This window comes from Gigantopelta aegis, chromosome 9 (assembly GCF_016097555.1).
Source record: "Gigantopelta aegis isolate Gae_Host chromosome 9, Gae_host_genome, whole genome shotgun sequence".
Classification (NCBI taxonomy): Eukaryota; Metazoa; Mollusca; class Gastropoda; order Neomphalida; family Peltospiridae; genus Gigantopelta; species Gigantopelta aegis.
Window position 1 is genome coordinate 41,322,108 of NC_054707.1, and position 19,849 is coordinate 41,341,956.

The 19,849-nt window shown below is 36.2% G+C and overlaps 1 protein-coding gene across 1 annotated transcript in view; it reads right to left on the reverse strand.

Annotated features, from left to right (window-relative positions):
- The window catches only part of LOC121381852 (C2 domain-containing protein 5-like), a 59,399-nt gene extending 39,890 nt beyond the window's left edge, over window positions 1-19,509 (reverse strand). Inside the window, exons 1-10 of the mRNA XM_041511222.1 lie at window positions 19,339-19,509; window positions 12,146-12,236; window positions 11,614-11,703; window positions 10,348-10,434; window positions 8,841-8,881; window positions 6,600-6,730; window positions 4,460-4,555; window positions 3,057-3,212; window positions 1,421-1,481; window positions 680-802 (exon numbers count right to left, since the gene is read on the reverse strand). Coding sequence (XP_041367156.1) covers window positions 680-802; window positions 1,421-1,481; window positions 3,057-3,212; window positions 4,460-4,555; window positions 6,600-6,730; window positions 8,841-8,881; window positions 10,348-10,434; window positions 11,614-11,703 — 785 coding nt within the window. The 5' untranslated portion in view covers window positions 12,146-12,236; window positions 19,339-19,509. The remainder of the gene's footprint in view (window positions 1-679; window positions 803-1,420; window positions 1,482-3,056; window positions 3,213-4,459; window positions 4,556-6,599; window positions 6,731-8,840; window positions 8,882-10,347; window positions 10,435-11,613; window positions 11,704-12,145; window positions 12,237-19,338) is intronic.
- Between the last annotated feature and the right edge of the window lie 340 nt (window positions 19,510-19,849).

Below are 19,849 nucleotides of genomic sequence, written 5' to 3' on the forward strand. Positions count from 1 at the left end.
GCCAAGGAGAAGACAAATCGCACTCCTCCAGTCTAACCAGGATGGAACTGAACCCCTAGAAATGTTTAAAGTGTCTTGAATGATATTAATTTATAATTTACATAATATTTCAGGGCGTTAGATTTTACAAATTTGGGTGAACAGATTTTATGTCCGTTCCAAAGACAAGAATGTCTTTTTAGTATAGTTATGTTATTAACATTTATTGAAGAGTTGTGGGTGTTAAGAAATGCATTTAAAGTTATTTAAATCTAATTAAAGCTTAATATTTTAGTGGTTTTGAAGCGAAATGTTTTGAAGTCAGAATGTTGGTACTGAATTTAATGTATTTTGGCAACATTGTGCAATCTAAAGCCCTGAATGTTATTTTGTTAGATTTAATGTCAATCATTTCAAAAAATATTATTATACTGATAACCTGCCTATGTCACAATTGAAGAATTATGGCTCATATAATTAGGGATGCATTGTTTTGTACCCATCAGATTAAAGTTACTTATAGAAGTACACAGGTGCAACTGTGCTTGTGCCTATCAAAAACGAAAGTTTGCAAATATAATTATTCATGATCTATACTGATATGAAATTATTTTAATTGCACATAAACAAATACATAGTAACACAAAGCATTTTTAATCAAAAGCAAAAGAAACGGGTTACATATATACGTGAAACGTACTCTCTATGTGGTGAAATTCCATGAGGCGACATTTGTCCTGAGATTTTTGTGAGTGTAACAGCAGTCCCGATACCTCGAACTACAATCCCGGATTCACCCTCCAAGTCAAAACATTGCTGATATCTACAATACAGAGCTGATATCTGTAACACAGAGCTGATATCTACAATACAGAGCTGATATCTATAACACAGAGCTGGTCATTTATACATAACAACCAAGTTTTTAAACACTTGTCTAATGATGTATTAAAAAACCCAACCCAAAAACCACCACCAAACAAATATACTACTACTATTTTTTTAAATATGAAAAAACTAAATGTGTCAGTTGGCATATGGTATTTACCAGTTGTAACTGGGTCGGAAAATTAAATATTTTATTCTAAAGATAGAAGCTAATCTATAACCAGTAATTGTAAATGCACTATTACCAAATAAATTTTGAAGTAAGCTTCTAGGATGATTGCCACAGATGATCACTTAAAACCTGCATGTATTTTTCAGTGGTGTAAACGATCTTCATTTACTTAGAATGACATGTATACAAAAATCTGTTAAAAAATTAACACATTGTGATTTCGTTGTATTACAATAACAGTAACTACAGTTAATAATAATCTGAGTAATACTAATACAACTAGCGACAAAATTTGCTATGTTCTGATCATACCATATGAATGCTTCATAATACAGATTAACTTAGCATTTTGGACAGTTTGATTCTAAAAACACTACTTACCCAATAACAGCATTACCACCAAGTTCAAGGACTTTCACTCCAATTTTTCTCTGCAACTCTCCTGAAAATCAAAAATAAATGTTAAAATTTCTACTTGTTGAAATTTAAGGTTCTAAAACATATTTAATAAAATCAAATTTATAAGTATGAATGTTTACAGGTAGTTTAGCAAAAGAAAGAAAGAAATGTTTTATTTAACGACGCATTCAACACATTTTATTTACAATTATATGGTGTCAGACATATGGTTAAGGACCACACAGAGTTTGAGAGGAAACCCGCTGTTGCCACTACATGGGCTACTCTTTCCAATTAGCAGCAAGGGATCTTTTATTTGCGCTTCCCACAGGCAGGATAGCACAAACCATGGCCTTTGTTGAACCAGTTATGGATCACTGGTCGGTGCAAGTGGTTTACACCTACCCATTGAGCCTTGCGGAGCACTCACTCAGGGTTTGGAGTCAGTATCTGGATTAAAAATCCCATGCCTTGACTGGGATCCGAACCCAGTACCTACCAGCCTGTAGACCGATGGCCTAACCACGACGCCACCGAGGCCGGTTTAATGACTTTCGAAGACCCAATACAAAATTACATGACTTTCCATCACACAATTCAAAATTCCATGACTTTCCATGGCCTAATTCAAAATTCCATGACATTCCATGGCCTAATTCAAAATTCAATTACTTTCCATGGCCTAATTCAAAATTCCATGACATTCCATGGCCTAATTCAAAATTCAATTACATATTTTTGTGTGGTATGCATGTGTTTGTAAAATAACAGATATAACTGCTTCACAGAGCTTTGAATATTCAACAAAATTCGAGAGTACTGCTAAAGCAATACACGTCCCCTATCTGACCCAACAATATTTCGTATCTCCTAAATTCAAGGGCCAAAAAAACTGTGAAAAGTGGGTAAATCACCATGAAAGTTAAACTTGATCAGTAACAGTACATGATAAAGCTATATACAAAATTTCACCTCAATATTTTCAGGTATTGCAAAACAAAAGTCCGGAAAACTAATTTTCATATCTCCTAAGTTCAAGGGTAATGCTACACACAAAAATATCAGCTCAATATCTCAAAGCATTCTGCAAAAAACATCTGGAAAACATATGTTGGACGGACGGACGGATGGACAGACAGAAGCACAGAGATGAAACCTATAGTCCCCTCCGGTTGGACCGATAGGGGACTAATAGTGAACTAATTATACTTCATGAAAAGGCTGTTAACAATTAACATTTCACGCACCACATTTAGAAGGGTGTTCCAAAAATCGAGAGAGAGAGAGAGAGAGAGAGAGAGAGAGAGAGAGAGAGAGAGAGAGAGAGAGAGAGAGAGAGAGAGAGAGAGAGAGAGAGAGAGAGAGACAGAGAGACAGAGACAAAGAAACAGAAACAGAAACAGACAGAGAAAATGAAGAATAAAAAAGGAGTACAAAATGTATGATTTGTATGCTCATGATGTTCATAATTTCGAATGGCTTGCAAATGTCTATAAACCTTTCTCATTTCATGAATACTTAATCTGAGCTTTCACCTCTTAATCTGAGCTTTCACCTCTTAATCTGACCTTTCACCTCTGTACATTTTAACTTAAAACTAAATATCAACACAGCATACCAGAGAGTTTTGAGAAGAGTTTCTGCCGTGCCTCGTTGGAAGCCCGCGGTGTACGTATTTTGTCAATCCATTGATATTCAGGGTCATCATTGACGACAAGTTCCTCCACGAACCCCATAATACACAGCAGTCGATGATTGGCTGGAAGTTCAGCAGCTGAAAAAAGAATTTTCCCTTAACAACTGGATGGATTACATTAGGATAAAGGCTTGTCAGTTTTACAAGCATATTGTAAAATTCTTAAATCCGAATCTATACTACTACACAACTACTGATTAATCTATGTACTAGATAGACATCCCAGATAGGTAAGACATGTGCCTAGATCAGTGTGTTTGAATGCTAAATTAATATAATACATTTTTAAAAATATATATATCGTTACACATTATGCAATATATTAATTTCTTCTTTTGTTATTTTAAATAGGGAATAAAATTAATTACCAACCAACTTTTGTTTACAATGACTTTCCATGACTCAATTTAATATTTAATGACTTTCGAGAAAGAAAGAAATGTTTTTATTTAACGATGCACTCAACACATTGTATTTTACAGTTATATGGCGTCAGACATATGGTTACGGACCACACAGATTTGGAGAGGAAACCCGCTGTCGCCACATAGGCTACTCTTTTTACGACAGGCAGCAAGGGATCTTTTATTTGCGCTTCCCACAGGCAGGATAGCACAAACCATGGCCTTTGTTGAACCAGTTATGGATCACTGGTCGGTGCAAGTGGTTTGCACCTACCCATTGAGCCTTGCGGAGCACTCACTCAGGGTTTGGAGTCGGTATCTGGAGTAAAAAACCCATGCCTTGACTGGGATCCGAACCCAGTACCTACCAGCCTGTAGACCGATGGCTAACCACGACGCCACCGAGGCCGGTTTAATGACTTTCGAAGACCCAATACAAAATTACATGACTTTCCATCACACAATTCAAAATTCCATGACTTTCCATGGCCTAATTCAAAATTCCATGACATTCCATGGCCTAATTCAAAATTCAATTACTTTCCATGAACCCAATTAAAAATTTCATGACTGTTCATGATCCAATTAAAAATGTCATGACTGTCCATGACCCAATTCAACATTGCATTACTTCCCATGAACTAATTCAAAATGTTATGACTTTCCAAGGTTCAGTTCAAAATGTTACTACTTTTCATGACCAAATTCAAAATTTTATGACTTCACAGGGCCCAATTTAAGATTTCATGACTTTCCATGACCTAGGAATAAAAATTAAATAAAATTTTACAAATCCCATAACTTTCCTAGATTTCCAAGATCTAGATGAACCCTGTACATTTATTAACTTTTGGGCTAAGTATGGATATGTTCACTGACAACAAATCTGCCATCTTAGTTCAGTTGTAATATTAAACTCACTGCAGAAGAACTGAATCCCACAAGAGGACTGCCTGAACTTGTTGAAATCTGTGAATAGTTCCACCTTCACCAAAACATTGAGCTCACCTCTCACACCTGAAACAAAATTAATCAAATCTCAGTTATTGATTTAAAAAAAAAAAATCAATTATCATAGTTCCTGATGTAAGTACCTCTCATATTTTATATAAAAATTAATTTAGAACTATTACCAACACCAGTGTTATGTTTAGGCCAAGACTCACAAACAATTTGACTGGTACCATTGTCTTCACTTAAATCACATTCATCTAATGTTGGGCGAAAAATCCAGTTTAGCCAGCAACTGCGATTGCTGGCTCTCCTGAACTTGTCTCTGAATGACAAAAAACACATTGTGCCAAATTTACGAAGCCTATTTATGTTACAGTATATCTTCGCCTATAAGTCGAATTTTTTTCACCCAAAAATTATTTTATAACTTGGGGGGTCAACTTATAAGAGGGTAAAAAAATTTCACCAAAAAATATTACTGTTTTGGGGATTATTTTACAAGTTTTACTGTTGAAGTATGCCATGTATTTATACTCAAATATGTTAATTTGACACATTTATTTTTTATAACCTTTTTTTTTTGGCATTAGAATGGTTTTCGTTATGCGAAAAGGCATACGATCTCACTCACATGCCAAGACAACAGTCCACTTAGTTAAATTAACAGTCATCACTAATAGTAAAAATGTAAACAATACTAACTACCTGTTGCCTGAGTTTATTTTGAAATCTGGTCACTGGCATTAATGGTTGTTCAAACAATGTTTTGGCGGTGATTAACTTCATGAACATTACTGAGATTTCCCTTAAAATAGACTGATCTCTGCAGTTCACCATCTAGAGCAATAGGTCTCACTACACAGATCACTTCCGGGTGAGAGTTGATTGATGACGGTCCACTATAGTTCCTAATTGTGGCATATGTTATGATTCACATATTCACTTCTAGGAAATGGTGAAGAATTAAAACAATATGTATGTTTAATGGTAAGCCTTCTGGCTGTATTTTGCCCATGTTATTTTGTAATATTGTGCATCGACCTTATGGGACATGGGTATATATAGTGCAAGTGACAGCCGGAGTGAATCGGTTAATGAACCACCTGTTCGGACCAGTACTACAGCCAGATGCGGTCATATAGCAAAAAACTGAGACGGAAATGTTCACAATTTTGGAATGAATATAAATGCTTATATAATGTATGTTCGCAATGGTGTGTGTTGTTAGTGCCAACGAGAACCCGTGCTATGGGCAATCTTCGCTTGAAGCTGGGCAGTTTAACATGGGTTTCAATGGCAGATGACATCTGTGCAGTGAGACCATAGGGACACACATCATTTGGTACAAAAACCAGTGTACTTTCCAGAGTTATCCTCCTTACATGTATTAATATGGCGGCAAAACGTGATACTTTCAGTTTTATCGTAGTGATCTGTTGGCAGTGTTTATAAATAAAGTTGTTGTCTGTGCACAAAACCATCTGTACAGTACCATACAGTAACAGTCAAACAGCTTTCACTCTCTACTAAGGGAATATTTCGTTTTGATGCTATGTAATAATGACAGTTTGATTGGAATAGTCTGATTATATTGCGATGTACAAAACGTGAAAACCGAAGTTTGTAAAATAATTTTCTTTTGTTCAAATATTGTACATTATTGTTCTCATGTGCAGAAAATAAGAAATATTTCAATATTGATAAGTTGTTTTTCATGGGTCGACTTATAAACGGGTCAATAAAAAAATACGTTTTCAGGGCTTGAAATTAGGGACTCGACTTATAGCCGAGATCAACTTACAGGCGAAAATATACGGTATGTAGTTACATGAGTGCTTTGTAAATTCAGCGCAATGAATTTGTCAAAAGTGATAATTTATGTATGGAGTTTTAAGTAATGTATAATTTAACAATAAAAATATTGTAAGGTCAATGCCTTTAAGGGTACAAGAGTAGCCTCACCATTGCTATGACTATGAACCTCTTTTAAAACATTATAAAACAAGAACAAAGAAAAGGTTGAAATTATATTCCAACTTTACAATACGTTTTAGCCTTGTTCATCCATCATGTCATGACGAGCAAGCAGGATGGTACCTGTACTTACCATGCATGGTATCATAGATAGGAAACCATCCACTGATGATGTGAGGGTCAGTTCTGGTCAGCAATGGCTTAAGATCGACATACACCTTACCAATGACATCATGGGCAGAGTATGTGTCATAATCCAATACCCTGCAATTTAATATACAATACTTTTAATGTTACCAACAAAATATAACATATTTCTTTTGTTTTTCATTTGATTTTAAATATTTTTGTGCTTCCATTAAAGAAAAGAAGATATATAGAGATGTTATAGGAAATGCAAAATGAATATACCCCAGCTGTCACTTATGAAAGGGAAAATATTTTTCATACTTCTCCCTGAAAAATACCACTCACTAATATAATGGATGATATTAATGGGCAATTTAGCGCTTATTATTACTAACCAATGACGTTACCAATACTAAATATGACATCATTATGATTTGGCAAAAGTACAAAATGATGCAGGGCTCGAAACTCGTCAAAAAATATGGTGGCCCAAAAACAAATATCTGGGCCACTAAAATTTAATTTTCAGTGGCCCAAACTTGCTTTAGGTAGCCCAAACATGAAATATTCATATTTCAGGTTTTAAGCCAAATATTTAAGTAAGCATATGAAATGTGCTTCAATAAAATAATATTGATTTGAAGAATCATTTCTACATAGCAAAGAAAGAAAAAAAGAAAGAAATGTTTTATTTAACGACACACTCAACACATTATTTTACGGTTATATGGCGTCAGACATACGGTTACGGACCACACAGATTTTGAGTGGAAACCCGCTGTCGCCACTACATGGGCTACTCTTCCGATTAGCAGCAAGGGATCTTTTATTTGCGCTTCCCACAGGCAGGATAGCACAAACCATGGCCTTTGTTGAACCAGTTATGGATCACTGGTCGGTGCAAGTGGTTTGCACCTACCCATTGAGCCTTGCGGAGCACTCACTCAGGGTTTAGAGTCGGTATCTTGATTAAAAATCCCATGCCTCGACTGGGATTCGAACCCAGTACCTACCAGCCTGTAGACCGATGCCTACCACGACGCCACCGAAGCCGGTTACATAGCAAAGATACCAAAATACATAGTATTGAAATGAAAAATTAAAAGAAAATACGACTTGAGCAAATTATTTACTTATTTTGTACAATTTTACAAAATGTCTGAACTTAATAATTTTTTGTTTACATCGTTAACACAAAATTACATGGCGTGACTCGTCTCCCAGGGGTAGCTCACATATAATACAAAAACATAATGTACAACCAATTGGGCTACATAATTGTTCACATGTTAGCGAAGTGTTGTTCACATGTTCAGTGTTTAATAGTATACGTATTTGTAAGAAATAGATACAAACGAAGTGGGGGTAAAGTTCTCTTTATCCTAACATAACCTACCTTCATTTGCGTTACACAGAACTGAAAACAAAGTAAACTTCCTTGGTATGCTTGCTTTTTCCCTTTGGTTCTTGATGTGTGTTTAAGAAAATTCCATCCGGCAAATTGACTGGCCAATCAAAACCCCCAATTAAAACAAGATTAAAAAAAAAACCAGAACGCAGAACACCATGAAGCAGATGACAAAAACTAAGACAGCATTCGGGAATGTTCTGCCCGAGATTTTCTGAATGGTTATGAACTGGATCCGAATGTCTTTGTTTTATAAAAATTACACCTAACTGCATTCGGTCTACAACATCAATGTTTATAATTAATATAAATGAATGTTGGCAAATTACGGTAAGCCGATATACGTTCAGTTTTGCGAAACAAAATGCCATACAATTATTAATAGTGGCTCATATATCACAGAGAAAAGATCGCCCAAATAATATTATTGGGGTGACTAACGCCATTATTTTTAAATATTTAAGTCGCCCAAACGGGACTTTAGTCGCATTTGGTGACCTGGCCACAGGCCGTTTCGAGCCCTGATGATGCCATACAGATGAATGAGTTGACATATGGCTCTGTTTCCATCATTAAATTTGCAATAAAATGTGAGGTAAAACCATTTTTCATACATTTTGTTCTACAGAATAAATATAACTTTATATTTTTTTTTTAATTATCTGTGAAAGTGAATAAAAACAGAACATTATAGCAATCACCAGAAGAGTGTGTATTGTCGTTTGTGTCACTTCTGTATGCAATAATTGCATATAAGTGGGTCGAAAATAAAAGGTATGTAAAAATTGTAAACCCAAGAGTTTTCTTTCAGCTTGTATAAATGTACATGTACCTTACCTTAATTCCAATGCTTCGTCCTGCAGGACTTCATCATCCACCTACAAAGTCAGCCACAGAGTTTTAGTTTTCTTAATCAACTACATATGAAGAGTTTCATCGCAAAATGCGATAAACGCCACTATACACACCTAATCCTAAAAACTTTTTATTCCAAACCACCATAAATACCACTTCAGTTTCTCTGCAATCTGTGATATATCTTCAGACAATCGTATCGCGTTTTGCTAAAACTGAATTTGAACTGGTGTTTGCGTGTGAACAGTGTCCGAGTGGTATTTGCACAATGGTTTTTAATATGGCATTTATCGCATTTTGCGATGAAACTCTTCATATACACAAATAAACTATGAAAAAATTACAACAGCGACTGTAGAAAAATATGGATTTAAATAAGGCAGTGATTGAACAGTAACATTACAAATTTCCCCTTCCCCCAACATATATTACTGATAATTGATTCCCAATTCACTACAATGGACTCAATGATTTCTATGTGAAATAAGAAATTTCTTGAGCTTACTCTGGGTCACCTTGAGCCGAATTTACAAAGCCTGTTTGACTTAGATGCATGTAACTACATACATTTACAATGCTTAAACATCTACATTTATAAGACAAACAGGCTTTGTAAATTCGACCCATCATCTTTTGAACATTTTAAAGAAATTGTAATTTTGAATATTCTTTTTTCTTAAATTAATATTTCAAATTGAAAACGTGAGTCAGTCTAAAAAAGGTATCATTGTCTTTTACCATGTGTATTATGAAGAGGGTTTAGTAGAATGAAAGAATTGTGCTCAATCCATTTAGAAAAACCCAACCCAAAACAATATCATCAACCAACAAACCAAACCAAGCAATCAACTAATCATTCAATCAAGGAAGGAAGGATGGAAATGTTTTATTTAACAACGCACTCAACACATTTTATTTACAGTTATGTGGTGTCGAACGTATGGTTAAGAACCACACAGATATTGAGAGGAAACCAGCTGTTGCCACTTCATGGGCTACTCTTTTCGATTAGCAGCAAGGGATCTTTTATATGTACCATCCTACAGACAGGATAGTACATACCACGGCCTTTGTTACACCAGTTGTGGAGCACTGGCTGGAACAAGACAATTCAATCAATAGTAACTGTTTGCTCAGTCAGGTTACTGTAAAGCATAGTTCTGGCTTATGTTAATACATGTACCGGTATCAAAGGTGGAAAAAAACCGGCCTCGGTGGCATCGTGGTAGGCCATTGGTCTACAGGCTGGTTCAACAAAGGCCATGGTTTGTGCTATCCTGCCTTTGGGAAGCGCAAATAAAAGATCCCTTGCTGCTAATCGGAAGAGTAGCCCATATAGTGGCGACAGCGGGTTTCCTCTCAAAATCTGTGTGATCCTTAACCATATGTCTGACACCATATAACCGTAAGTAAAATGTTTTGAGTGCGTTGTTATATAAAACATTTCTTTCTTTCTTTCCAAGGTGGAAAACATGCATCACCAACCTACCTCAAATTTAAACCAGTCTGAATTCCACTGAGGGTTCAGTGACTTGCGGAACACATCAGTCTTGTACGTCTCATTTGCAAACCTCACCTGAAATTACACAAATGTGTCATTTATTTTAAATTTGCAGAAACAAACATACATACATGTGCATGTACACTGCAAGTCTGGAGAACTTACACATTTTTTTTATTTTTTTTTATTATCCAGTTGACAAGTCCTGAGTGTCATGTCATATTTCTTTCTTCCTTGAATCTGGCCTTGATTTGGACGGTATATACCGATGGAAAGAATAAAGGGACCCCTAAATAGAAACAGAGAATACCGACTACAACAAAAGCTCTCATCCACAGTACTGACATGTTAACAGTGTTACTGGCAGTCAATCCGACAATACTGATATTAAACCCCACATTATATCTGTGCATTTTATACACAAAATAACTGCTCTAGTGGTATTAAATCTGGTCTCAAACATTATTTGTATTTATCATCCATTAAAGGCTTTTATAGGAGATATCGCTAGCACTATAATTTGCGATATCTCCTTTGATATTCTCCTTTGGAGATATCGCTTCTTTTGTGATGTCACTGTGTATGTTTCAGCGCTAAACCTATCATTACGTCACGCAACTATCGTTCTACTAGTTAACGAGTCTACTACTGCCAAATAAAGTAACAATAAACCCACATTTCTGAAATTGTTTACAATTGTTGCAAAGAATGATATTGGATGATAAAAAGAATACCCCCTCGTGTCTTGTGATATAATTTATCAACTCTCATTGATAAAGGTATAAAAATCCTTGGCAAGCCTCGGTTTTCATACTTTTATCAACTCGTGCTGATAAATTATGATATCACAAGACATTCGGGGAGTATCCTCTATATATATCCTTTTCTGTATCAGTTTATTTGGATATTTCACACTCCAAACACAAACTTAAGTTTTGATCCTTTCCCCATTCCAACCAGTTCTCTATGACAGCTGTATCAAAGACTGTAGTATGTTATACTTGTGCAAAAATACATATATATAATACCCCCTACTCTGTGTTCCATAGTGAGTTTCCTGTGTGTTAGCAGTTGATATCTTCTCTCATTGTCTACACCTTTTGACCAAATTTTGCAAGTACCACCAGAGAGCCAGCAATTCCACAGAGTGTACTATCTAAGGTATCAATAAAGAAATATTCCTTTTCAATACAAATTTGTCTAGGCATATGTAGCTAATGTAGATCGGATATATGGACATGACTTTGTACAAACCTCAACAAAAGCATCTGTCAGATCACTTGCTCGGTCCATTACCGGCAAGCTGCGAGCAGCGACAATCCTTATCTTCAGCTTGCCAGGCATCTATGTAAAGACAAGAAAAGAAATGAAAAAAATAAAATTACATCTCTCACTATGAAAATATTCCCTAAATAATAAGGCTATGCTCATAGGATAGGGAAAAGAAAGAGAGGATGTCCGAAAACAAACATGGCGCCAAACAGTGGAAATAGAGATGAAGGAAACAGGACACAGTTGGGGCACCATTGAAAGATTGGCAAGGGATAGATCGGCATGGAGGAACTTCATTGCTGCCCTAAATGCCATTAGGCATGACAGGAAATGATGATGTTGATGATGTTGATAGGATGGATATTTGATGTAGTTGGGAAATGTTGCATTTATGACAAATTTTATCATTTAAAATTTTAAAATATATTTTTGTTTGTCCTATGTAAGAATTGGTCTTGTAAAAGTACCAGTTTTATAACAACTGAGGGTTGCTAATTGGGTTAGTTTTACTTACCTTTTCACGCTGGCTTGTTGAGAAATTGTCAAATTAAAGAATCATTTGACGTTAAGGATTGTAGTACTGGATATTGTGCAAAGATCAGAGACTGAAAGTAAAAAAAACGTTACAGTACACACACAATGAAAACAGTTTGCTATAAACTATGAACGTAAACATAAGATAAGCTATTCACACCATGGAGTTATTTTGTTATTTATTTGTAAATTCATAAACACCATACACCTGGATTCTAATTTCTGGTGCTACCTTTAAAGAAAGAAATGTTTTATTTAACGACACACATTTTATTTACGGTTATATGGCGTCCACCTTATTTGTTTGCATTATCATAGTTTGACACCCAATAGCTGATTTATTTTTCGTGCTGGGGTGTCGTTAAACATTCATTCATTCATATGGCGTCAGACATATAATAAAGGACCACACAGTTATTGAGAGAGGAAACCCACTGTTGCCACTTCATGGGCTACTCTTTTCAATTAGCAGCATGGGATCTTTTATATGCACCATCCCACAGACAGCCTATAACAGGTAGTACATATAACAGCCTTTGATATACCAGTCGCAGTGCACTGGCTGGAACGAGAAATAGCCCATGCGCATCGAGCAAGCGTTTTACCACTGGGCTACATCCCGCCCCTGGTACTACCTTTAAAGGCATGGTTAAAGCTGCTGACCCTTCATGTACATGTAGTTATATATTTTTGGTTATTATGATTATATATTATGGTATAGCTTTTTCGCCCTTAACCAAATTACACAGTTTTTGCCTAAGTTATCAATAGATATCTGTATGTTTGCAACATACATACATGTACCTTTACGATAACGTACATACATTACACAGCTTGCTGTACTGACTACATAGCTTGAGGGTCTTTTAGCTGTATTCTAGTTATATATGTACTTTAACTGCTTAATGTTAAAAAATGCTAAAAATCGAAATGTATTACGACCAAAGGGTGGGTCTAAAATAGTTTTTTAAATCTGTGGTCACAGACCTTCAATTTAATAATTTTGGAATACATTCATAACACACTATAACAGACCCTTCCAGGAGAAACCAGACACCCCTATTTAAAGCACAAAACTGGCCTCAGTGGTATCGTGGTTAAGCTATCAGACATAAGGCTGGTAGGTACTGGGTTTGTAGCTTGGTACCGGCTCCAACCCAGAGCGAGTTTTAACGACTCAATGGCCAATACCTCAACTTCTCTCTTACTAACAACTAACCCACCCTTCTGGACAGACGGACTAGATAGCTGAGGTGTGTGCCCATGACAGCGTGCTTGAACCTTAATAGGATATAAGCACAAAAATAAGTTGAAATAAATGAATAAAACACAGTCGGCCAGTTTTTGACAGAGGTGTTTAATAGTAGTCTCAGGTTTCTTCCTTAGTGTTTATGTGTGCTTTACAGTCACAACCCATGCAATTAAGAAAATGACCATGGCAAAAAGAAAAGTTTATTTTATTTTGTTTAATGACACCACTGGAGCACACAGATTAATTAATCATCGGCTATTGGGTGTCAAACATTTGATAATTCTGACTCGTTGTGATCAGAGGAAACGCACTACATTTTTTCTAATGCAGCAAGGGATTTTTTATATGCACTTTCCCACAGACAGGAAAATACATACCATGGCCTTTGTTCAGTTGTGGTGCACTGGTTGGAATGAGAAAAAAACCAATCAGCTGAATGGATCCACCGAAGTAGTTCAATCCTGTGATGCAAGCACCTCAAGCGAGCACTCAACCGACTGAGCCAAATCCCACCCCTGGTAAAAAGAATGCTGTGGACAAATAGTGTCCACGGCATTTTTACCGTTAACATGTTTGCAACTCTGAATTGTAAGTAAATCTATATAATGAGTTTGTTATTTGTTTTGTTTGTCAGCATGCTGTAAGATTTATTTATACCAGTGGCTGTATTCATTGAGTGAAAGTGACATAACAGTGAATGACATGTGCACGATCAAGAACAATGGGGTTGTAAGGGGATGACAATTTATGGGGATGAGATTCAGATACTTAGTAATAATGGTGCAGTTACTGTTTTAAAGGGACAGTCGACTCAAACAAGAGCCGTGTGTTGGAGAGGTGCATACCCGGACCCCCAAAACATACTGACACTTTAACAAATGAAAAACTTGCAATTTTAGAGTTAATAAAAAAAACCATGATTATTCCTGCTAACTGGGGGCAGCCATTTTGTTTTATTTTTGTGGAGTCTGGTGCTACACATGTATAGCTTGGGGCGAAGTGACGTCAGCTCTGACCAACTCCTGTATGCACAGTGTAAACAAACGCTCTAATTTACTACAAGGCGCTTCGCTTTCATCAATCTGACTAGTAAAACAACATAAATGACTTGATAGTATAATAAACTATTTAACTAAATGTATTACAATTTGCATCAATAGAACAAAATGGAGTTATAGTATTTTTCTCTTAAAAAATCCAAAGAAAAAATGCATATATTATTAGGCCTATTGTTAGGATGTTGGAGCAAAAACAACCACTCACGATACCCAAGTGATAATTTTGTTTTCTTTGGGACTATGTAATTGGTCAGTTTTGTGATTTTAGATGGGAAAGTCTACTTAATCAAGGGTTTTACAGAATTATTTACAGTAATAAAGCAGGACGGCTGATAATGTCCATTACGATTTATGGTGTGTCCGCGCGGTTATCACACAATACTCTGTGATCTTATTAAAAGAGGCACGTATTTTTAGTGTGTCTAGACACATTGACTGGGGACCGTCTAAATATACAGCTGCCAATCAGGAACCATAGGTACAGGCCACGGAAAGAAAAGACCAATTAACTAAGAAAACACTCTGATTATTATTTCAGTACGTGTGTTAATTTATGGACAAACACATAATACAGTTATTTCGACACTTTGACAATGGTGGTTTATTTTGTATTGAAAAATAATATATACTTATTGCTGGCTTACTGGGATGAATATTATTATGGAACATTGCGATGCATCCGCAAAAATCAGGTATGTTTTGTTTCTTCAGTTCTAAGACTAATTCCTGATGATTATACTTGTTAATATTATGCCATAATGTGTATTATATATTGTTGAATGTGCATACCAGTCCAAAAGCCCTGCGCAAGCATCTCTTTAATATTTACTTTTAATCTGTTTTGAGTTCACAAAGTCAGTTCAAATTTACTCTTCCCTGGCCAGTAAAGTATAATGTTTTAGTCGCCAGCCACTTATATTTAGTAGCCAGCTAATATATACTTGTCATTAAATCGATTCATCTGCCATTTTACGGCACGTTACTAATGCAGGAATTGTTATTAGGACTGCATTCGAATGAACTCGTGAAGGGGTAATTCCTAGTTGTCAAATAGTAATTACAAGTTACTGTTTGTGTCCGGTTCCACTAAAACAGTGAAGGACTATTAACTATCATTATCAAATTCCGTACCCAATAATTTTATTAAACGACATTAAGCGAATTCCTATTTTAATGGCACTGCTAAGATATGCATTTAAATTGCAGTACTCATTAAAAGTTAAATAAAAGCATTGTGATAATAATTACCAGGCTTCAAAGTGTTACTAGTAGTTACCAATCGGCTACCTTTCTTTTGATTTAAATAATATTTATTTTCGTCACATACTGCCTTGTAAATCTGTAAATACTGTTTTGTAAATAGTTGTGTCTTTAAAGCCATCTAAAGTCGAGTCATGAAAATGTAAACATGTTTTCATCCTACACTGGTGAACATAACTTCCGATGTGATTAAAACAACATTCACGACTGGAGACGTCGTTATCGTGGAGGGACCCGTTGTCACGATAAGCACGACACGATTGGAGCGCAGCATAACGCATATACAGTGAAATCCCTCAACACCGGACCCCCTCTAAACCGGAATCCCCTCAAAACCGGACGTTTTCCGCGGTCACCGCTGCATACAGTACAGGTACCGCTCAGCAGGCAAGATTAGCAACTTGACAATAAACAATTAAAAGGACTGATCGGAAGCTTTGGTATGGAGTTAACTACTGTAAACACATTGATTGTGTTGTGATTATGGTTAACATTAGCGGAGTTCGGGTTTGGGTTAGATGTCTTTATTAAGTTACGAGTGTGTTTTAAGGTCTTAAATGTGATCCTTCACAAACGTGTCTCATGATTTGCTTCAAAGATTGACACAAATAACAGGGAATTTAATTTGCTGCCTTCCTATTGTGTGAATGTGTTGGGGTTTTTTTTAAACGTTTGTTTAGCGAAATAAAGAGTAAGCAAAAGTATATGTTGGCTTTGCGTAGTCGAATAGATGTTAGTAGTGTTTCATTATCATGTCGATTTTCAACATGACGGAACGTCCAGCTAAACATCGCCGTGTTGAACTCTCGCTCGATGATAAACTCAAAATAATTAAACGTTTCGAAAGTGTACCTAAACCAACATTAAGATCTTTGAGTGAAAAGTTTAGTATTGGCAAATCAACAGTTGGAGATATCATCAAAAAACGAGAGGTTTATAAGGCAGAGTTTGAAAAGAATATTAGCGGGAATAAACAGCGGTTTAATAACGCATGTAAATTTGATAAGCTCAATGTACTGGTATGGCAGTGGTTCTGTCATTTTATTTTTCTAAATGCTCATAAATGCACCATTTTCCAACATATTCTTGTTGTTCTTGTTTTAAAACACTTTAACACTTTCCCTATTTTATGGAGAACGGAAGGTATTTCCGTCCAGGCAGACCCCTGAAAACCGGACACCTCTGAATACCGGACATTTTACTTGGTCCCATGGATGTCCGGTATTGAGGGGTTTCACTGTATATATAAGTCGACATTTAACATAATTAACGTTTGAGTTTGAAACAGACAAGTAAAGACACAGTGATTTAACAATCTCATTTTAATACATAACTAGAACCTGGCTCTAAATGGGACAGGACCGACCAAAACTGAACTGGGGCCGAATTACTTCCAAACGCTTGAAATTCAAGTTAAGGGAGATAACATCATAACGAAGTATTACCTCTGCAGCAATCTCCAGGGCATTGCCGATTGCCATGCGCAATTGCTGGGGTTGCAGTTAGTAAGTTTAATGTTAAGTGTTATGGAATGAGTAAACTCGAAAAGGTCTGGCTTCAGAGGTCAGGTCAAGTCATAAGTTTTAACGTGCACATTCAGAACAAGCTGTTGTAGCACAGGTGTCGACTTTTGTCAGCTCCTCGGTCCAAAACAGGAAAAGGTTTGGGGTGGGTGGGAGAAGGTGTTGGTTTTGGTGCTATTGAATTTGCAAATGTCCCGTAGCATTAAAGCCAAACAGAAAATGTTGTGTAATTTCTTCGACAGTAATTTTGACGCATAATTTAGAATGGTTCATCAAAATTGAAAATGGAGCTAATTGGTTGATTTTAATACTTAGTTGATCGAAAAGGTAGCTGACTATAGCAGCTCCTTGCTGGAACCTTTTGAGATTGAGTAGAGTGAGCCGGTATTCTATTGTCAGACTCCCTTCAGGTTTAGGAGAGGCAGGCCTCGAAATGGCCTGTGGCCAGGTCGTCAAATGCGACCAATATCCCGTTTGGGCATCTTAAATATTTAAAAAATAATGCCGTTATTCGCCCATATAATATTATGTGGGCAAACTTCTTTAGAGCTATAACATATGAGCCACTATTAATATTTGTATTCCACATTAAAATCATGCTCATGGTTCTCTTACCATAATTTGACAACATCCATTATTATTTTTTGGGCCACCATAATTTTTTGTGAGTTTCAAGCCCTGGATAGAGTGTATATATCTGGAGTATGGCGATCTCGCCCCGTGTCGATCTCGCCCCGGGCGAGTTCGCCAGGACTTATTTTCATCGTTAGGCGAAGTTATCATACATATTAGACTTGCTAGAAGACATATATTACAACATATATTATAGTATATATCTACTGTCATTATCAGCATGTTTTTGTGCCAAAACTACAGGGTTATACCACTTATACTACTAGTTTTGTGTTGGGACACGCTGTGGCGAGATCGCCATATTTACTTCCGTGTTGCATGTCTGTTTAGCGAAGTCGCCAGTACATTATAACTCAACAATATTCAAGTTACAAGCTGTTTTATGTTTACTTCATTAAGTAAATACATGTGCAGTAGTCATGTTTTGATTTTCTTGTTGTAAAATGTAATACATTGATAGTTTACATTTCTGACTATTTCACTTGCAAGCCGGGGCGAGATCGCCAGGATTTTCCAACGGAGCCTGGCGATCTCGCCCCGTGTCGATTTTGTTTTTTCTTGTTTAAGTTTACAGTTTATTATAATAAATACACGTAAAGTACACATTTATGGTTTGTTTCATCATGTAATGTAACATTTCTTATTATTTCACTGTTTCAGGCTGTGGTGAGATCGCCAGGATTTTCTCAGTGTAGCATTTTTATGTTGGTGAAGTTGTCACACGACTTCGCTAAACAGACATGCAACACGGAAGTAAATATGGCGATCTCGCCACAGCGTGTCCCAACACAAAACTAGTAGTATAAGTGGTATAACCCTGTAGTTTTGGCACAAAAACATGCTGATAATGACAGTAGATATATACTATAATATATGTTGTAATATATGTCTTCTAGCAAGTCTAATATGTATGATAACTTCGCCTAACGATGAAAATAAGTCCTGGCGAAGTCGCCCCGGGCGACTTCGCCAGGGCGAGATCGACACGGGGCGAGATCGCCAGGCTCCATATATCTGACAGTATTTGGTGACAATTTGGTTGTTTAAAATTGACAATCTAATACAAAGAGTTTGCTCTATCCATATTCAGAAGACTTCATGGACACTTGAGCTAATAAATTGCTGGCCAACAATATTAATATATGCCAAACACTACCCCAAACCCAACTATCTGAGGTTCCAGACTTGTTTCCCAGTTGGAATGTGTTGTTTGTTAAGTCTTAAGACACCTACTAGCTGGTGATTAAACAATGTGCTGGAGTGTCATGAATTGAACAACCATTCCTTTTTGTGTGTAGTAATGTTGTAAGTATGGCACACTGAAATAAATTATTTCTTTACAAAATGCCCTAACTTGCATATTTGTACATTATTTCTAAATGACTGCACTTGTTGCACACTTGTTAAAACTAAGTCTAATGAAGCAAAATACAACGCATTTTGATACCTGTAGTCAGCGGCTTAGCCTTAGCGAAGTTAGCCTAGGGTAGAATAACGACAGCTCAAAATCGATTCCATGTTGATACTAATAACAAATAACTGACGCTGAATACAATAAAGTATTGTAGTTTCTAAAGTATATACCTATCGAATGTTTACAAAATAATTCTAAAGCAGTATCATCCAATTATTTGTGATAAAGTAAGGGAAATAAACTGAAATAAAACTAGCGAACTTTTCTATCCGCTGTGAAGCCAGCGAACAATAAGAGGTTATCGGATGTCAGGTCTTTCCAGAATATAGTTCCCACATTGATTTACTTTATTTTCTGTTTGTATCAATAGATTTATAGTGTTTTTGCAATAAACAATTATTTCTTCCACAATACAGTGAATACTAATATATTACAATTCTGAAATATGATTATTAGTTTAGGTATCAATGCGCATCCGGCTTCTCACCCCCTTACCTCTGCCATTTTGTTCGCTAGCTTCCATGTTTTGTTCGCTGAGTTAAAA